This window comes from Nicotiana tabacum, chromosome 4 (assembly GCF_000715075.1).
Source record: "Nicotiana tabacum cultivar K326 chromosome 4, ASM71507v2, whole genome shotgun sequence".
Classification (NCBI taxonomy): Eukaryota; Viridiplantae; Streptophyta; class Magnoliopsida; order Solanales; family Solanaceae; genus Nicotiana; species Nicotiana tabacum.
Window position 1 is genome coordinate 28,910,584 of NC_134083.1, and position 18,679 is coordinate 28,929,262.

The 18,679-nt window shown below is 35.8% G+C and overlaps 3 protein-coding genes across 4 annotated transcripts; 2 read left to right on the forward strand and 1 right to left on the reverse strand.

The window, feature by feature from the left end:
- The first annotated feature begins 1,846 nt into the window (after positions 1–1,846).
- Positions 1,847–5,757, forward strand: LOC107808072 (protein Dr1 homolog). Its single transcript, XM_016632555.2, has 6 exons — positions 1,847–2,271; positions 2,385–2,446; positions 3,294–3,383; positions 4,142–4,236; positions 4,964–5,032; positions 5,354–5,757. The coding sequence occupies exons 2-6, from the start codon at positions 2,392–2,394 to the stop codon at positions 5,519–5,521; spliced, it is 477 nt and encodes a 158-aa protein (XP_016488041.1). The 5' UTR covers positions 1,847–2,271; positions 2,385–2,391; the 3' UTR covers positions 5,522–5,757.
- A 952-nt stretch (positions 5,758–6,709) lies between these two features.
- Positions 6,710–7,993, forward strand: LOC107808071 (protein MIZU-KUSSEI 1-like). The gene has a single exon (XM_016632554.2). The coding sequence runs from the start codon at positions 6,934–6,936 to the stop codon at positions 7,771–7,773; it is 840 nt and encodes a 279-aa protein (XP_016488040.1). The 5' UTR covers positions 6,710–6,933; the 3' UTR covers positions 7,774–7,993.
- A 3,258-nt stretch (positions 7,994–11,251) lies between these two features.
- Positions 11,252–16,676, reverse strand: LOC107808073 (kinesin-like protein KIN-8A). 2 transcript variants are annotated; one of them, XM_016632557.2, is made up of 7 exons: positions 15,458–16,676; positions 14,500–14,773; positions 14,192–14,242; positions 14,008–14,100; positions 13,561–13,926; positions 12,172–12,852; positions 11,252–11,527 (listed from the first exon to the last, which is right to left on the reverse strand). In XM_016632557.2, the coding sequence occupies exons 1-7, from the start codon at positions 16,309–16,311 to the stop codon at positions 11,495–11,497; spliced, it is 2,352 nt and encodes a 783-aa protein (XP_016488043.2). In that variant the 5' UTR covers positions 16,312–16,676; the 3' UTR covers positions 11,252–11,494. The 2 variants fall into 2 exon arrangements, with proteins under 2 accessions (XP_016488043.2, XP_016488042.2); XM_016632556.2 differs by having other exon boundaries at positions 11,252–11,593; positions 15,458–16,675.
- Between the last annotated feature and the right edge of the window lie 2,003 nt (positions 16,677–18,679).

Consider the following 18,679-nt stretch of genomic DNA (forward strand, 5'->3'; position numbering starts at 1 on the left):
CATACTTACAAAATTTATTGTCAAGGCAAAAACATATTAAATGTAGTGTTTTAAAAGGTGTGGGTATGTGGCGAGACGACGAGACCTAAGCCTTGTGACGCAGGGCTAAACTCCATGGATATTTTGATTTTAATATATTATAAATTAATAAGATAAATATATAAATAAAAATGCAGTAAACTTATAAAAAAAATCCAAAAATTATAAAATTAATAGAAAAATAATATATATTATAAATATACCATTATGTGCACGAACCATACAAAATAATATTTTATTTAACTTCACAAAGTAAAAGATGTAAAAATGCCTATAGCATGACTATGATAAAACATACTTGAGTTGTAAAACTGATTTTCTGGTTGAAATTACCTTTTCTTTTTCGGTCGTTCTCTAGCCGTGGATCTATCGGAAACAGCATCTCTGTCCTTTTAGGGGTAGGGGTATGACTGCGTACATTTTACCCTCCTCATACCCCACTTGTGAGAAACTACTGTTTTTTTTGTTGTTGTTGCTGTTGAGTTATAAAAATAATATTCTAGTTCCTAATAATCCTAGGAATGAAAATGAAAATAGTATAACATAATTATTTAAAAATAAAACTTATTATGTGCGACATAATAGAATCTTTAAATGAATATATAAACTAGAACGAAACATCTTCTAAAACACTAATTAAACGAATACTCTAAGTTTATTATGTTTGATTCCTTATTCACTATCATATTTAGCTATTAAAAATAAATATACAAGCAGAAAGTATAAATATTTTTCTTATTTGAACAAACTTTATTTATGATTGTCAGGCTGCATATGTAAAACTTAACACTTTGCAGTATTAACATTTCGACAAGTACTTTTCCAGTAAAGACTTATTAATATAATTAGTAAAAATGAAGCTAGTTTTTTTTATCACAAACTTTTATCGATGGAACTTGTTCAGCGTAGAGCAAATATTTAATTAATTAAATATGTGGCACTCAAATAGGTTGTGTAATGTATACTTTGAAACTAAATCTACGTTTTAATCATACATTTAACTTATGCAATTGACCTAGTGGTGGAATAAAGCTAGAAACTTATTACAACTAGTTTTCGATCGATCTTGAAAGAGGCAAAAGCTTCTCTATTTTTGTGTGTTTTAGGACTAAAAATGTTCACTTTCTCTATTTTTGTGTGTTTTAGGACTAAAAATGGTCACTTTTCACATACGTTGAAGACTATTTAAGTTAAGAATATATATCAAGGACCAAAGTAGTCCAAACTCTATATATTAAAGACCATTTTGATCATTTTCTCAAGCCAAAAAGGTCTTAGCCGAAATGACAGATTTGAAAGAAGAATTAATTTAGATAGCCAATCATTTAGCCACTTAAACTAAAAAGCAGGAGTATATAATTAGTGTATAATCTAAGAACTCGTTTGGACATAAGAAATTTTTTTTTTTCCAATTTTTTTTTTTTTTTTTTAAAATCAGTGTTTGTTCATAAAATTTTCAATTTTCACTTGAAGATGCATTTTGAAATTTTTTAAAAATTTGATAAACTCCAAAATGTTATTTTTCAAAATTTTCACTCAAATCACTCACAAAACTTCAAAAACAACCCAAAATTATATTCATGTCCAAACACAACTCTAAATTTCAAATATTATTTTCACTTAGAAATTTTTTTTCCCCCTATTTTAGAATTTTACAATTCTTATGTCCAAACGCCCACTAAATATATCAGTTAAAAAATGTAAACAGTAAATTCGTCCAACTATTTGTGTAATGATTCTATTCCAAAATGGAGCCCCGAGCCCAACTACAGAAGGCCCATATTGAGCGAAATGGGGTTGGCATCACATAATTGGCAGATCCAGCAGAGTCGGAAACTTTCTCCTCGTCTCCTCTCCCTTTCATTGGCAACCACTAACTCCATCCACCCGACCTTTTTTCGTTTTGCTGAAAACTATATAAGCAACATACGTCACATGCTATCCCACACACTTCGCTCATGCGTGCGTCCCACGCCCCATTTAGCATCCACAAGAATAATGGGACCCGTGGATTATACACGACACCTCCCGCTTCGCGCGTGGAGAATCCCTCGTTGAATGCGCTTTGCCCTAGTCGTCTGCGGACACATCCTTCTCTCTATATCCACCATGAACCACCACCGTCAGCGACTCCGATCACCTACTTCCATCCCTTTCCGATTTCTTCCAATCGGCCGATTTGCTGCTCAATTTTCTCGTCAATCTGCCAGTTTCGCAGTGTCTCCTTGTAAGGTAAAAATAATTGTTTCATATTTGGTTTCAGGTATCAGCTGTTGTCGATTTCGTTTATTTCTAAAAATTTGTGAATTTGGTATTAAATTCGAGATTTTGATTTGGTTTTGAAGGGTTAAAATGGATCCGATGGATATCGTTGGTAAAACGAAGGAGGATGCTTCACTTCCCAAAGGTTTTCCTTTTCCTTCTCTATGTTATCTATGAATATGTCTGGTATATATTCATAGAATGATATATATTTCTCTGTTTTTGTAGCTCTTGTGATTATGTTTTTTGATGGTTTTTTTGGTGAATTATCATGTTTTCCCTGTTTGGTTGGTGTTAAATCCTAATATTACGAGATTTTGAGCGGATGAATAGGGAGTAAGCAGAGAGTGATATTAATTTCTCTTGGAGAAGGGATTAGGGTTACCAAAAGCCATCCTAGCAATTTTACAAGGCTTGAATCATATTGGCGGAGCCAGAAATTCATACAAGGGTTTCAAAAAAAATTACTGAAGTGTCATACCTCAGATATGAACCTGTGACCTATAGCAATTTTTGAACCCCCTTAAGCCCTTTACCACTACACTAGAATCTTCCCTCGGGTCAAAGGGAAACAGTTTATATGGAACAAAAAAAATTGTTTTTGGGTTTTTTCACACTACAATTTTCTGGAAGGGGGTTCAATTGAACTGTCTTGCCTCCCTTTAGCTCCTCCCCTGCTGGGAAAGGGAATTTTGTGAAATATTTTCAAAGAGGGTAAAAATTGACTTGTGGGTGACTTAAGTGATACTAACTGCTTCTGAAAAAAAATCTGTAATTTATTAGATAATGAGATTGATGATTTCAGTTGCTAAAGCCAAACAGTGGTAATATTGATTTTTTTTGTTGCTTCTGGTCTCACCTTATGCCCTGAATTTTTTTTGTTTAAATCACGTGGTTCTTTTTATTTGATAAATATGTGAGTTTGCCTGATGGCTTACTTATCTGTTTGATTTGCTGAATATTGTACTGATAGTACTATTTTCTATTCTCAGCAACTATGACAAAGATTATTAAAGAGATGTTGCCTCCTGATGTCCGTGTTGCTCGAGATGCTCAGGATCTTTTGATTGAATGTTGTGTAGGTGAGTTGATTTGAATGTTGTCTGATATAATTTTTGAGTATAGTTTAACGTTATGTTAGTGTGCTAAGCTGTTGTCAGTAGCGTTTGCTTTTAATAGCATCTATGCCTCTCTAGAATAGTTGGGGGAATAATTAATAATCTGTATTTGCATTGGAGGACAACGGCTGACTAGGAAACTTTTGCTCTAGTTGTTTGTTAGCTCTTGGTTGTCACTCTGCTGATTTAGTGTTTTGAGACACAAGACAGGGGATGTGATAAGCATAAGTTTAGGACATAGTTGTATAGTACTAGTAACTAAAAAGGCATTCAAGTTCTTCTTAACTCATCTTAAGTTGTATTCCGTAGATTACTCCTGGTAACTCGAAAAGAGAGAGTTCTAATGAAACTTGATACCTATTCCTTAATCCTTTTTTATAAGACAACCTATTCCATAATCTTTTTGTTCATTCAAGGTCTATTGGGATGTGGTTGATAGAAATGCAATGTAATAATTTGTTTTGTTATACTGCTTTTGTTTACTTACTTTGATGTATTTGATAAGCATATTTCTGTTAATGTTTTGGTTGGTGATGTTTGTTTGCTATTTGAACAGCACTGAAGTTTCTCCTATCTTCTTTCCTTCTACTAGATTATATAATATCATCTCTTTACATTCCCTAAAAAAAGGTCATTGCTTGACTTCATATATTGTCGAATTTTCTTAATGTGGTTCTATTTTTAATTTGCATGGTGTCCTGCCTTTCATTGTTATTGTGCAGAGTTCATCAATCTTATCTCATCAGAATCAAATGAAGTTTGTAATAGAGAAGATAAACGAACAATTGCACCAGAGCATGTACTCAAGGCTTTAGAGGTACTTCTTGATCCTGCAGTTTCTCTATTATGGTCATCATCTTCATCTTGCTCTGTTTGCATTTCTCTGTCTTTTTCACCTATAATCACTCTTAGCATGAGTTCATTTGAAGGTGATTTAAAGAAGTTCAAATCTACTTCTCATCCTAGCTCACGAAGTTGCACAATGCCAATAAGGATAATGAAATGCAAATGTTGTTAATTACTTTCATGTTTGGGTTTGCTAGTTTGTTTCTCCCCCGACATGATGTTAGGCCACATCAATTGCAGAAATCACATTCTAGTTTCTTTTGGTCTCTGGGAACAACATTTCACTGTGAAACCCATTTACCAGTTTTAACTTTTAACAACAACAACAACAACCCAGTATAATCCAACTAGTGGGGTCTGGGGAGGGTAGTGTGTACGCAGACCTTACCCCTACCATGAGGTAGAGAGGCTGTTTCCAATAGACCCTCGGCATCCTTCCCTCCAAGAACTCACCACCTTGCTCTTGGTGTGACTTGAACTCACAACCTCTTGGTTGGATGTGGAGGTTGCTTACCATCAGAGCAACCCCCAGTTTTAACTTTTAAGTGTGGTACAAATACTTCTTCAATTATTAGTGTTGAATAGCAAGAAACTTTAATTAAAATAGTTTACCTTTATGTTATTTTAAAATGTTAACCTGTAAAAATTTGTTGGATTCTTCCGTTTCCTTGGAATTATGAACAACTTTTGTCTTTCAGGTTCTTGGTTTTGGGGAGTATATTGAAGAAGTTTTTGCCGCATATGAACAACACAAGCTGGAGACTGTGGTACGTAAGGGCTCATTTCTGTCTTTTTACATGAGTTGGAATCTATGAGTGGCCTAAAATTAGGACGTTTTAATACATCCTTCTGCTGTTGAAAGGAAGTATCCGACCTTTCTTGGATGCGTCACAAAGTGTTATATTCATTCCTCTTTTTTTCGCCTCACCTTTGATCCCTAAACCTCTGCATATGGCTAGAGAATTTAGCCAATCGTCTGCTAACCGACAGTTATTTTGAATCCGACAATTTTTGCAACCATGTGAAATGATTTAATGGTGAAAAGATTTTCATTGACAATTGCCCTTTGCTTTTTGTTTCTTCCACAGGATACTGTGAGAGCTGGGAAGTGTAGCAATGTAGCTGAAATGACTGAAGAAGAAGCGTTGGCTGCGCAACAGAGGATGTTTGCTGAAGCACGTGCTAGGATGAATGGAGTTGTTACAGCTCCGCCCAAACAGCAAGACTCAGAAGCAGATCAAAGATTGGATAGCTAACTTTAGGACCTTTTTTTTTTTCCTGTAGGCAAGCATCTTTCAGTCGTTTTAGAGGTGGTTTCTCTTCTATCATGTACAAAAAGCTCCTGGCACCTGCGCTGGCTTGTGGACTCGAGCTCAATTTGTACACTTTTAATTATGTCCATATGTTCTGTAATTAGTGAATTTGCTTTAGAATGTCCTCTACACTCAACAAGTACTTTTAGTATATTTATATTAGTCAGAGTGGAAATTGCTAGTGCTCTTTGTCATCAGTTGGCTCTTCACACTACCACTCAGCCCCCACCAGGACACCATTGTCCGGGTTTGCATCTTTATTACTTTTACCTAATAAAAATTGTACGACGAATGATGAATGTGATGGTCGCTATACACTTAAGTGGTCATTGCTGTAGTGGCTTTACAACTCAACTTAGTGCTCACGGTTACAGTCCTTGTAAGTTGCCTAATTGGTATTCGTTTTGATCCACCTTTATACCTAACTGTCTTCGTTTTTACTGGCATTTGAATCTTAATCTTCTATAGTTTTCACACACTTCTTTGTCTGCTGGGTCGCAACTCGCAAGTCTTTTCCCTTACCTTGGACTCTTGGAGATGGAAACTAAAAGAAATTAAACACTGAAATGAAAATAAACATGCCTCTGTTTTCCCATTTCATTCAGGCCCACAATATCAGTTCTGGAGGTTGGCCTGGTGATATCTAAAAAACAAAAGGAAAGAGGATGAAGGAACAGTAAATCCTGATCAGATTGTCAGCTTTGATGCACTGCGTATCGCAGGTTACTGTGTTTTGAGTCGAAGCATAATATTTCATGTTTTTTGTATGGTATGAGAATCTAAGTGATTGCTGAGCTGAGGCAAACATCATCACGGTCTGTTTCCTTTTAGATATGGGGTGCAGGTTTATCATACGAAACAAGACATGAAGCAGAACGTTGTGTTGGGAGGATGTCTACTGCAAATAGTGATGTTTCTTTGGTTCTCTCTTTCACTGTGATTTTTGTGACCACCTCCTTTTTTTTAAACATTGTTCTTGTTCAGGTCAAAAAGAGCCAGTCAAGCTACTTCTTTCTCACCATACCCCACAAGAAAGTGAAATAACACATCTTATGTCTCCCTTAGATTCCTTTCTTTATTTCAAAACATTTACCTTTCTCTCCCCACACCCTCCTCAAGCCTTCTGCCCTTTCCCTATTGTTTTGACACTCCTAAGTCCCAATTCCCACGACAGTATGTGGGGACGCTTGTGTCAGATTCTTATTTGCTCGAACAAAGTAGTAGAAGGGAAAACAAATTAGAAAAAGAAAAAGGAAATCCATTTAATAAAGAAGAAACCAGAATCTTTCTACCTCTCCTCAGCCCTCACTCTCCACTTTAAAGGTGCAGCCTACTCTTGATTTTTCTTTTCTCAGATGAAGACAATCATGGCAAAGAGTTTCCAAGACTTGTCTTCTAAGAGGCAGTTTCACTGGACAGCTAAAGTCAGCAATGAAGAAGAAGAAGAAGAAGTAGCACTAAAAGATCCATCTCCAAAACCCTCCTCAGACATCAACAGAAATGAAGAAGGGAAAACAGAGAATATAAAGTCTTCTACTTTGAACGCTATACATGAAAACAAGACAGAGGACAACCAGTTAAAACAAGAATCAGCTTCAGCTTCAGCAACAAGGAGGAAGCTGCAAACTATAGCAGTGGCCAGGCTAAAATCTGTTCTAACTTCATTCGGACGAAATAGAACAAACTTCCAACAAGGCCTTGGAACCAGAGTTGTAGGTACCCTTTTTGGTCACAAGCGTGGACATGTACATTTTGCATTTCAAAAAGATTCCACTTCACAACCAGCTTTCTTAGTTGAGTTAGCCACTCCTATAAGTGGATTAGTCCGAGAAATGGCGTCAGGGTTAGTTCGAATTGCATTGGAATGTGACAAAGAGGAAGAGAAGAAAGCGACTAGACTTACAGATGAGCCTATATGGAGAACTTACTGCAATGGAAAAAAATGTGGTTTTGCAAACAGAAGGGAATGTGGGCCAAAGGAAATGCAAATTCTAAAAGCAGTGGAGCCAATATCAATGGGTGCTGGTGTTTTGCCAGGGAATGGTGGAGAAGAGAGTGCTGATTCAGGGGAGATTATGTATATGAGGGCTAAGTTTGAGAGAGTTATTGGGTCTAGAGATTCTGAGGCATTTTACATGATGAATCCTGATAGTAATGGAGCTCCTGAACTTAGCATCTACTTGCTTAGAGTTTAAGGTCTTAACCACTTATTAGAATCTTAGATTAAGTCCTGTTCAACTGAATATAATCTTTTCTTGAGCCATGGTTATGGGGGTTTAGCAATGTTCTATGTTTTTTATTTTCTTTTTGTCTTTTATTTGGACAACAAAATCTGGTTGGAGAATGGAAACTGGGTTACTGTATTTTTCACTTTCTTGGGTGGAATGGAAATATATGTTACTTATATTACTGAAATATATTAGCAGGTTCACTGGCATAATATCCCCGTATGATCAGATAAGACAAATATTTATTCTTTTTGTCTTCTAATTCTCTGTTGATGCCATGACATTTTGGCTCAATATTTGTTCTTGTATCCATCAAAGTTGGCATTTTGCTATAGTAATTGTTTTCATTGCTTTGTGGCACGGCGAAGGGGAGTTTTGGAACATCGATAAAGTTGTTTGAGCGTGATTTTTAGGTCATGTGTTCGAGTCGTGGAAGCAACCACTACTGTTTGCATTAGATGTAGGTTGTCTTGTCTGTATCACACCCCTTGGATTTGGATTCTGGAAGTTCTAATGACTAAATAAGTTCTTGAATTTTTTACCACAATCATCTCTTTACTAACTTCTTCTTCATTTTTTTTTTGAATTGTGATAACAAAAGTTATTCCCAGCAGATGAGAGACTGTAATAGGGGCTTTGTTTTTCTTTTTCCTTCTTTTGTTGACTGCTTTTTTCCTCAAAACTTTAAAGATTTGTTGGGTTCCTTTTCCTGGCAACTAGCTTGATAAAATACCTCATAATTTTGAACTCCATAATTTTCTGTATCTGATCAAAAGGGTATAAAAATTGCATGTTCCAATCATTGGTTTTGGTGCATATCTTTGGTCTGGACTTGATCAAAGTAACATGAGAATCCCAAGAAGTTAAACTACTACTACTAACGCTCAATCATAGAAGTCCTCAAAAGCAAAAATCAACTCAAACTTCCTTCACTGACTGACATGTTACTCAGCTTCCGAACTTAGCTTTCCCTTTACACCAGTAGAAGTTTCAAAAAAAATTCCAGATTTTTGTATCTTTTATTGACAGACATCTAATAAATAAGGATTAGATCAAAATCTTGACAAAAGAAGAGCATAGAATCTAAACCGTCCCTCAGTGTTTAGGAGCTCAATAAAGAAGGTTAAAAAAGGTAGCACGATACACTGAACTCTTACTATGCGTGGAATTTGGGAAAGAACCGAAATTACATTAGGTATATGTATGAAAATTATTTTGTATTTATGCGAGAAACTATTTTCGCAACTCGATTCCGTGACTTTTGGTCACAACAAGACAACTCAATTGTTGCGCCAAGATTCATTTGAAAGAGAAGGTTAATATCATATAACTAAAGGGGCAGAGCGGTGCACAAAGCATCACGCATTAGGATTCGGGGAAGGGCATACCCCAAGGGGTGTAATATAGACAATCTTCCTTAATGCAATCATTAGTGACCGTTTCCACGGCTCAAACTCGTGAACGATAAATCATACATAGACAACTTTATCGTGACTCTCCTCGTAATGTAACTAAGGGGTAGGTAATATATGATGCTATTAGAACTTAATTACGAGGAGAAAAGATATATTCATTCAAACAAAAGTTTGTTTACAGTATGCAATGATTATTTTCCTAGTTTCAAGGCTTTCTATTCATTTGTATTATTTTTGGTATGCTTTACACAAAGTGAAAAAGAGAAGGTTGATGTCAGGGGCCATGATCTTAGTGGATGTGTTATGGAGTACAACAATCAAAGGTAGAGAACAAATTAAGATTATTACATTTCACAGTACCCGAGGTTTTCCTTTGATCATGTTGTTATCATTATTCAAAGTTTCAACAGTTGTTTGATACACATAATTTTTTTGGTTGCTGGCGTGCTGCTTTACTTAATCAAATCAAATTTTAAGGAGGATAAGCTCAAAAATTGCTGAGGAATAATCAATTTTTAAGGAGGATATGATCAAAAATTGCTGAGGAATTCTATTTTTTGTAGTCTGTCCCATCTAATCATGTGTAATAATTTGCATATTCTGTTGCAATTTGATATATATAAAGGAGGAAAATACTAACAAAAATGAAAATCTCAAGGATTTTACAGGTCCTAGCAAGATATGACACGGTTTAAAGTGGTATATAAACATCATTTTATCCCTCTTTCCCCACCAAATAGGTGTTTTAGGTATGTTATGATTATTTTCAGCCTGCTACTAATTCTTCAATAATTAGGAAAATGTACAGTGCATTTTACTTTTATTCATTTGGGTCATTGCTTGTTAAAAAATTGCTTTTTTGGTGCTTATGCACCATACTGTTTAAACATTTCCTTTTTTTTTGCCTTCACACCAAAAATAAGTGTGCCATGTAGGGCCAAAAGGGTTTTAGGACAGTTGATAAAAGATCATTCAAGAATTTAGGTTTAAAAGGGGAAAAAAAAATAACGTCGGACCAGGTGACTAGAATTCAAATCTCACCACAAACAAAAAAATATTTGGTTATTTCTTTTCATCTGACTAAATTTTACTGTCAGAATTGCCTAATACACGTCATCCTTATGAGAGAAGTAGGTAATGGTAAAATAATCACATTGTGTCCCATCCAAGCACAACGTTATTAAAAAAAAAGGATGAAAGAGGAAACATCATTCATAATGATGTCAATGGGTTAACCAACTCCTAATTAGGCTTACACCTGGTATATTAGCTGGATAACTTTCTAAGTTTTAATTCCTGTTAATCTTATTATTGTTCTTTGACAATAACCATTTTTTTCCCTCTCTTTAACTGGTTGTAGACTTGGTAAGTAATATTTCAACGTTAAAAAGGAAATACGGAAACATGAGGAGTTAAATTAACTGCAAGTTGGTTGGTAAGCACACATCAAAAGCAATTGATTGTGGACCATTGAACAATAGTAGGCAGCTTACCATTTCGGTCGGATCATTGCCAAAAATTCTGAAAATAGGTTCTCTTTTATTACCTTTACAAACTTATAGTAGTAAATTTTAGTAGGTAACCGTGGTTAGTTAGCTGCTGCAAAATTAAAGACCACTGCTCTCCAACTTAAAAGTGAAGAATAATTTGTGGTATTTCGTACTCCGCCTATGTGAGCTTCAAAAGTAATAGGTTGATGGCAAGCTTAAAATATTCTGAGTAATTTGTTTTGTGTCCAAATCACAATTCACTTCGAGTTAAGTTTGATAGACAGGGCCCTCTAAGAAAATTCTTCATTCAACAGCAAGATCCATGTTCAATATCTTCACAAAATCTTTTTTTGTTTTTTGTTAAATTATTCCAACACTAAAACTCCCTTCTAAGATCACTCAGAGCTAGTCCAAAGTATGTTAGGTGGTGCCATTGGTCAAGTTTATAAGACATCTGTCAAGAGTCAAGACATGGTCAGCCTCTAATTTGGGTGGACTTGGAAAAACACACAATTCACAGAAAAATGAAAAAGACGGAAATTTGAAGCAAATGCACTTCAAGTATTTCATAAAAGACGAAACAATGAAATAATATTAATAGCATGACTTCAATAGCCCACGCAATCTGAAAGAAAAAGAGAGAAAAAAGACACAAACAACTAGAGATATAATCACTGTTAGATACAAGTGTCTGCTGTCAAATACAAAGTGAATGCCTCCTCCATTGCCTTGCTCCGCGTGAAAGATGTAGTTTGATTGAAATTGCCAAGTGATCTGCCTTCTTTAATGCTTTATATTCTGGCGAGCAAACCCTGGCTGAGTGGTGCAATTGAAGACATGTGGCCCAAACATGAACACAAACCAGAAACATGGATATGCAAGCTGCATCAGTTTGCAGAAGATAGAAACTCAAAGGTACACTTTAAAGCATGATTATGATGTTGGTTCTTGTGCCAATAGAACATGCAGATTAACTACTAGTGCAAGAGAGACTAATGTATTTATAATATTGCACTGAGACGGGCTTAAAATGTAGGGACATGGACTGTGAGGATTCATATGGCCAACCTCACTTGCTTCAGATTGAGGGGTAGTTGTATTATTGTTGTTGTAGTATGATGCTGGGGATTTTCAAGAAATATGTAACCTTTTCTTTAAGCTCAAAAATTAAAGTCTATGGATCATTGTTCAGCTGTTTACTTAAAAGAGTCTATATCTAACACATAACTCGAGTTGATGAGCTCAAAAATTAAAGTCTATGGATCATTGTTCAGCTGTTTACTTAAAAGAGTCTATATCTAACAATCTAACACATAACTCGAGTTGATGAACTAATATGGCCATGTGAAATGAATGTAGACGTCTAGAAGATATGAAAATATACCTAAAGAAGCATGGATAACCAAAAACTCGATGAAATAAATGCCATGTGAAATGAATGTAGAAGGTATCATATGTACCTGGAGAAGCATGGATGGAGCAGCTGTTGTTTCGGTGTTAACATGGCTTCTGGTCTTTCTTCCATTTAAAGTGACAACTGATGGGCTATTAGCTGTTGTTATATCCCAGAAGCTGCGCTTTTTAGCTGTGGGAGCTGGAGACTGAAAACGATGACTTGGACTCTTCAAATCAGCATCACGTGCTTCCTTAGGCCGCAAGCTTGCCCTTGTGATGATCCTTTTTACACCCACTTGTGCCCCTCCTGCTGGCTTTGCACTCTTTCGTGACAGCTCACAGATTGTATCATCTTTCTGCTTTATCTCCAATGCGTGATCCTTTTTCAGTCTCTCAATTTCTGCCTCCAATCCCTTAACTGCCTTTTTAAGATCTCTAACGGACTCATCTGGACCTCTTCTCTTGGATTCTGGGGTAAAACAATTTCCACCAAAGAAAGAGGGTCTTGCTTTTCGTCTTTCATTTAGCTGAGCAGAAGACGGTGCTGGTGATAAGATAGAGGAAACTGTAGATGGGCTAGGGGAACAGTTTTCAGCCAAATTTTCCTTCTGGATTGTAATCAGTTTTTGCTGCTGACGAGCCAAACGCATTCTCAATTCGCGATTCTCTTTTTGCAGCTCAAGCAATAACTTGGCCTGATCTGTTCCAGAATCAGGCACTTGTATTTCCTCATGCGCATCATAAGCCTGCAATTGTTAGAAGGAGATATTAGGACAGTAACAAATCCCTAAATACTTAAAATTATAGATGCTTCACAACTAATGTATATGTGTCAACAGCATGTCATTATAGGCTGCGCCGCCTGTGAAAAATTTGGAGTAAGAAATAACTTCCAGAAACACAATATTCGTTTTTAAAAAAAAAAAAAACTCATGATATTGCATGAAGATAAGTAGCATTACACACACTGCAATGTATTAGAGTACATAGTAAGCTGCAGAAAGTTAGTACGACCTCAAAGGGCCAGGGATTTAGTGTCTAGTAACTTCTAAAATGATAAATTGCATTAGAGGCGGTAAACAATGAATGATAAAGCAATCAATCACACCTTAATATCTTCTCAAATAAATAAATAAATTAATTAATTTAAAAAAAATCAATCACGCCTTAATTCCAAACTAGATGTTGCATAGTGAAGGCAAAATATCATGATGGCCACTAAGAGCACTTTCCTTTTTTTTTTTTTTTTTTTTTTAAAATCCCTCCCAATTTAGGAGTATCAATAGTGTTTCCACACTTCCCCTCCAGCGTGACTCGAACTCGGGACCCGACGGTCGTAGGTGGAGGTGCTTTACCAACTGAGCAAGCCTCACTTGTCACCAAGAGCACTTTACTTATTATGAGAACCAGGCTGCAAAACAATCTTGCAGAGGAGTAGTTTTGAATGCTCTAACCTTTGTTCGGATCTCTTTCGCTCGGTCAGCCCAGTGCAGTGTATTTTGGGTCTCACTAAATGAATGACTACTTGGGCTAATATTGGCAATCATCACAGTGTTGCAAGCACCACCCAGTGAGTCCTTGAGCAGTTGAGTGAGCTTAGAATTTCGATAAGGAATGTGTTTTTTTCCCTCAACAAGGGCATTGATGCAGCTGCTCAGTGCGAGAAGTGACTTATTTATATTAGCACCTTCAAGTGACCTCAAGGTTCTCTGATCAGTAGCTAGAGCTCTTTCTGATCCAGCAAGGTCAATAAGTGACAGCTTTCCAACTCGGTTTACAATGTTATTTGAACTATCTTTGACACGGTATTCAAGCGCAACCTGTGTTGAATAAAATATTCATTAAAAAGTCAAAAAATGGCTGTGGCGCATGATTTAATAATATGCGAAAATTGCAGTGACCTGAAGAATAGCATGAGAGCGTGACGACGTCTCATTGACCCGGGTGGGCTCTGTGGTTCTGTTTCGGTTTCCTTGTTGGAGCAATGCCATTACCTGTTCTCATAAAAGAAATACAGGTCAACTACTTTGATCCAGCAACTAATACTCTACTATGACCAATCTAAAAGAAAACTAGGATACATACTTCATCTGTGGAGTATGCTCTATACTGAGTTAGCCCTGCTGCCACTATCCCCTGCATTATAAGCAGCGAGAAAATCTCATCATCCTTTTGCTAATTTTTTATCTTCTATATATGTTGAAGAATCAACATTTCAAAAAATGTCTCTCAGAAAATCTGGTGGAGAACTACTACAACTACTACTCGACAATTATAAAAGGTGCACAATCAAAGGGAGTACATATCGAGCAGTATGCAGTTTACCATTTCAGAAACAAAGGGGAAACACTAATGTTTGTGAGGATGATCATTCTTTAAAAATAAGCACGGACCTGTTTATCTTCTCTTAAGACCAGAGGCCTTCCCGGAGACAGCAAATCTCTTACAGTTTCATTGTAGACCTCTAGATAGGAAAGGTGAACCACATGATTCCCATCAAAGCTCCTTTGCCTTATCTTGCTAAAGAGATCCTTTATTGCTAATACCATTACCCCTGGGTTCTCAATGGTACCGAGCATTGTGTATGTCTTTCCTGCACCTGTGGCACCATAGCAAAACACAGAACCATTCCTTCCCTGCAAAACTGCTTCCACAAGCTCTGCTGTTCTGGAAAATACAAGATTCCAAGTGTTCAGTTTTATCTACATTTTATCAATGAAGAGGAGTTAAGAGTCTTACCTCTGATAGCAAAAGATTGATCCCAAGAAAATAAAAGAAAAGAAAATCCCTTCTCACCAAAGAAGCTATTAAATCTCAGAATCTGTCAAGCTTTGACTATTTTGATGATGTCTACTTTTTCACTATGTTGAATGAATCAATCCCTATGACTCATTACCAAATCAATTGGGGTCTGATATGTGAATAATCTATATTCATTCCGCTCTCTATTTAAATCCATTTTATTGCAATAGTTCAGTGTAAAAAGCCTTAATATGAGAGTACTTAGCCTACCAAAAGTTACAACTAGTAAAATCTGCTAGACAGACAATGTACTCCTATTGCAAGAAAAAACTGCTTTTTGCTCAAGAAAGACTACAGAAAGTCATAAGCCTTAAACAAATGCCATCTCTATAATGCTAGAAATGATACTAAAAAGATGCCTACATAAGTGAGATGCCTTAAACAAACACCTAGAAAAGATACTAGAAATGACACAGCTGGCACAAACTATCAAGTTACTGCGACTAAATTAATCATAGTACTGATAAATTTGACAATTGTTCAAATTTTTTCTTGATCAATGGATCATGGAATTAACAAAAAAAAGCTTGTTAAGATTTTCGAACTCACGTCGTGGAATAAACATCATGCTGAGTAGCGGTATCAGCAAAGGAGGCATCAAAAGTGAAATGGCGACCCCTGAGCCTCTTTAGCCTAAGGTAATCATTCAGATCAGTAGCAAACTCAGTGAGATAAACATCTCTTCCATCCACAATTTTCACACAACAACCTGCTCCAGCTTCTCTCTCCTTTCTTGAAATTGGCCTTAGCCTTACAAATACAAGAATTCTACTACCACCACTATCATCACCACTACTTCCCTTGCTGCTAACTTTCTCAAAAATTGTATTCAACTCTTGTACATTCTCTCTAGTGTTCCTTCTAGTTGCTTTAGGCTCTGTATGCGGTGGCATTGCTGAACTTCCCATTGAAAGCTTTCTTGCAACAGTACTGGACGCATTCGCCCTTTTGGGGTAAGAAAACCCTACTATTCTATCACCTCCAGCCGCCACCGCGACATTCTCCTTCGCATCCTCCGCCACTGAAGGCGGCCGTGGCGCCACGTAAGTTCTGGTCACAGTTGAATTATTATGCATAGTGTTTTCCCTCATCACATGACTAATAATGGGGTTTGATTGTTTTTGCTCTTTCTCAACTTTTCTACCGGAGCTGAGTAGGTCTACACTAGGATGAGTCGAAAATCTTGGCTCTTCAGGCTTGAAATATTGATTCTTGGTAGCAGCAGCGGCTTGTTTTTGCTGTTCATATAAAAGGGTAAGTGCTTTCATCTTCTCTTTCAAACCATGGTGTGGATTTCTCATATTTCTAGACATTTGGGAATCTTCTTGATCTGTTCTTGGCCTAATTCTTTGATCATTTTTTACCTGAGAGTCAGTAATCTGAGATCTTGTGGAAACTGGCATTTTATGAATAAAACCTTCCTATTCCAAACATGCTCTTGCTGATTCCAAGTAATTTACTAGCTAAAACTGTTTGGGTTGTTAAAAAGCTGAGATTTTTACTAAGAAACTTCAAGATTATTGATTGAAAATTGAGGAATGGAAGCTAAAATTGAGCAAACAGAAGAAATGAGAAGTTGGGAGAGAGGGAAAGAAGAAGATTGTGTATGATTTTGGGGGGATAAACATAGGCCGTTGATTTGAGAGAAATTGACGGTTGACAGTAAAGCGAGGGAGTGAGTTTTATGAAGAGTGATAATAGCAATCCTTTTGTTACTACTCTCACTCCGGATTCTACTTTCAAAATAAAACAAAGGAGAACATTGGGTATCTGCTCAAAGCAAAAGTTGGAGTGGCAATAATGTGGGCCAAATTTGAATCATTTTTAAAAATTATAATTTGTAACGGTCAAATAGTGTCAGATTGTGAAAGGTCCGTTATAGCGAGTATTGGGGTCCATCACGGAAAATCTTACCTTTATTTATTACTATATGATACCTATATTAAAACAGAGGAAAATTTTACATTATATGGTGTTGAAGAATAGAATTAGGTTAAAAAATTGAGTTGTTATAAGGTAGTAATCAAGTTTCAAGGACGTAGCATATTTCGTAACACTAGTTAGTATTTATCAACTTGGTTTCAAAATTATAAAAGATGAGTAACAAGAGCATACATTAACAAAGTTTCTGGATTATAACGAGTTTTGATGTGGCGTGTAAGGATATGAGATTTGATATTTACAATCAAATTGATTTTAAGAATTAAATTACTAGCTTAGATGATTCATTTCGTTTGTACTTAACTTTGACCATTTTTTTTTTCACAGTACAAACTGAGCGAATTCAAAATAAAAATTGCTCAAAAATTCTTCTTGGGCTTCAACCATTTACTTGTTCTATTTCAATCATTCTTAAAGTCTCATTCTTTCATTTCACTAAAGCCAAGAGAGATAGTTGTGATAATTCAAACTCATTATGACGCTTTTGCTGGCTTAAATAAAACGCCAATATTCTGCTCATGTCTACTCATACATATATTTTTAAAATCTTTGATATAAAACTCAATAAAGAAAAATCACTAATATTCAATCACAATATTTGAAATCATAATTTTGATCTCTCTATTTATTGTGCAATTTAACAGTTGTCCTCCCACATATTTATTGTATAACTAGTTTCTGGCACGTGTGTCTCATGTTAATTTGTAAAGACTTTTTAAAACAGTAATTTAAGGTGCTGCCAAATTATGGGTTGGTCGGAGCAAGATGAGTTGACAGCGGCCCATATTTTTACCCATGCATGCAATGTGCTGACATATTCTTCCTTAAGGTAAGCTGTTTTATAACTAACTATTTGTAAATAATTTCTTGTTCAGTTAGCTCGATAACTTAAATATAAGCATCTTTTGTAAGACTTTATTGGGCACAGTAGAGGCACCTCCACGTGGCATTGTAAGAAAGTATCCGGAAGAGGTGATTAGGCAAGGCAAGACATGTCATTGCTTCATTTCACCGAGGACATGACTCTAAATAGAAAAGTGTGGAGGTTGAGAATTAGAGTTGAAGGTTGATAGAGAGCCGAGGGTGTTTCTTAGTGTTACTGATAGTATTAGTAATATTATTATTTCCTGTTCCTAGGCCTTTTTATTATATGTATTTCTTTCTAGCTTATTGATAGTATTAGTAATATTTTCTTATCTCTAGATATTTGTTAGTATACGTGAGTCCTTGTTTTTATTTTTCTCTTCTTTTCTTGTTATTGTTATGGTTGATTGTTTCCTTGTCACTGTTTCTTGAGCTGAGGGTTTATTGGAAACAGTCTCTATCTTCACAAAGTAGGGGTAAAGTTTGCATACATACTATCCTTCCCATACCCCACTTGTAGGATTACACTGAGTTTGTTGTTGTTGTACTTTTTTAAACCAGTATAGATGATATTAAAACATGTAATAGTGAGTATTTGAAAATTTGAAAGGGAAGTACAAACTAGAATTGATGAACAGTAAGCCTATTCGAATCATCGAATGGCTTGATTGTCACTCACTATCGCAATTCGTAGCTGTAAAAAATCAACTGAATTGTTACAACCCTTTTTTTTATGAAGTTCCTCTAACGTATCAAATATTCAGGTTGACAGTTTTCATATTTTTTGATATCTCATAATATCTTATAGCAATATATATCACTTTTACTGTTTAAGTTATGTAGAATAAGCATCCAGAAATTGCATATTTTTAAAAATACTGTTCATTTAACATGAATCATCTCTCTCCTATTTTTTTTAAACATGAATCATCTCAATACACCATCTTATATATCAAGCTGATACTA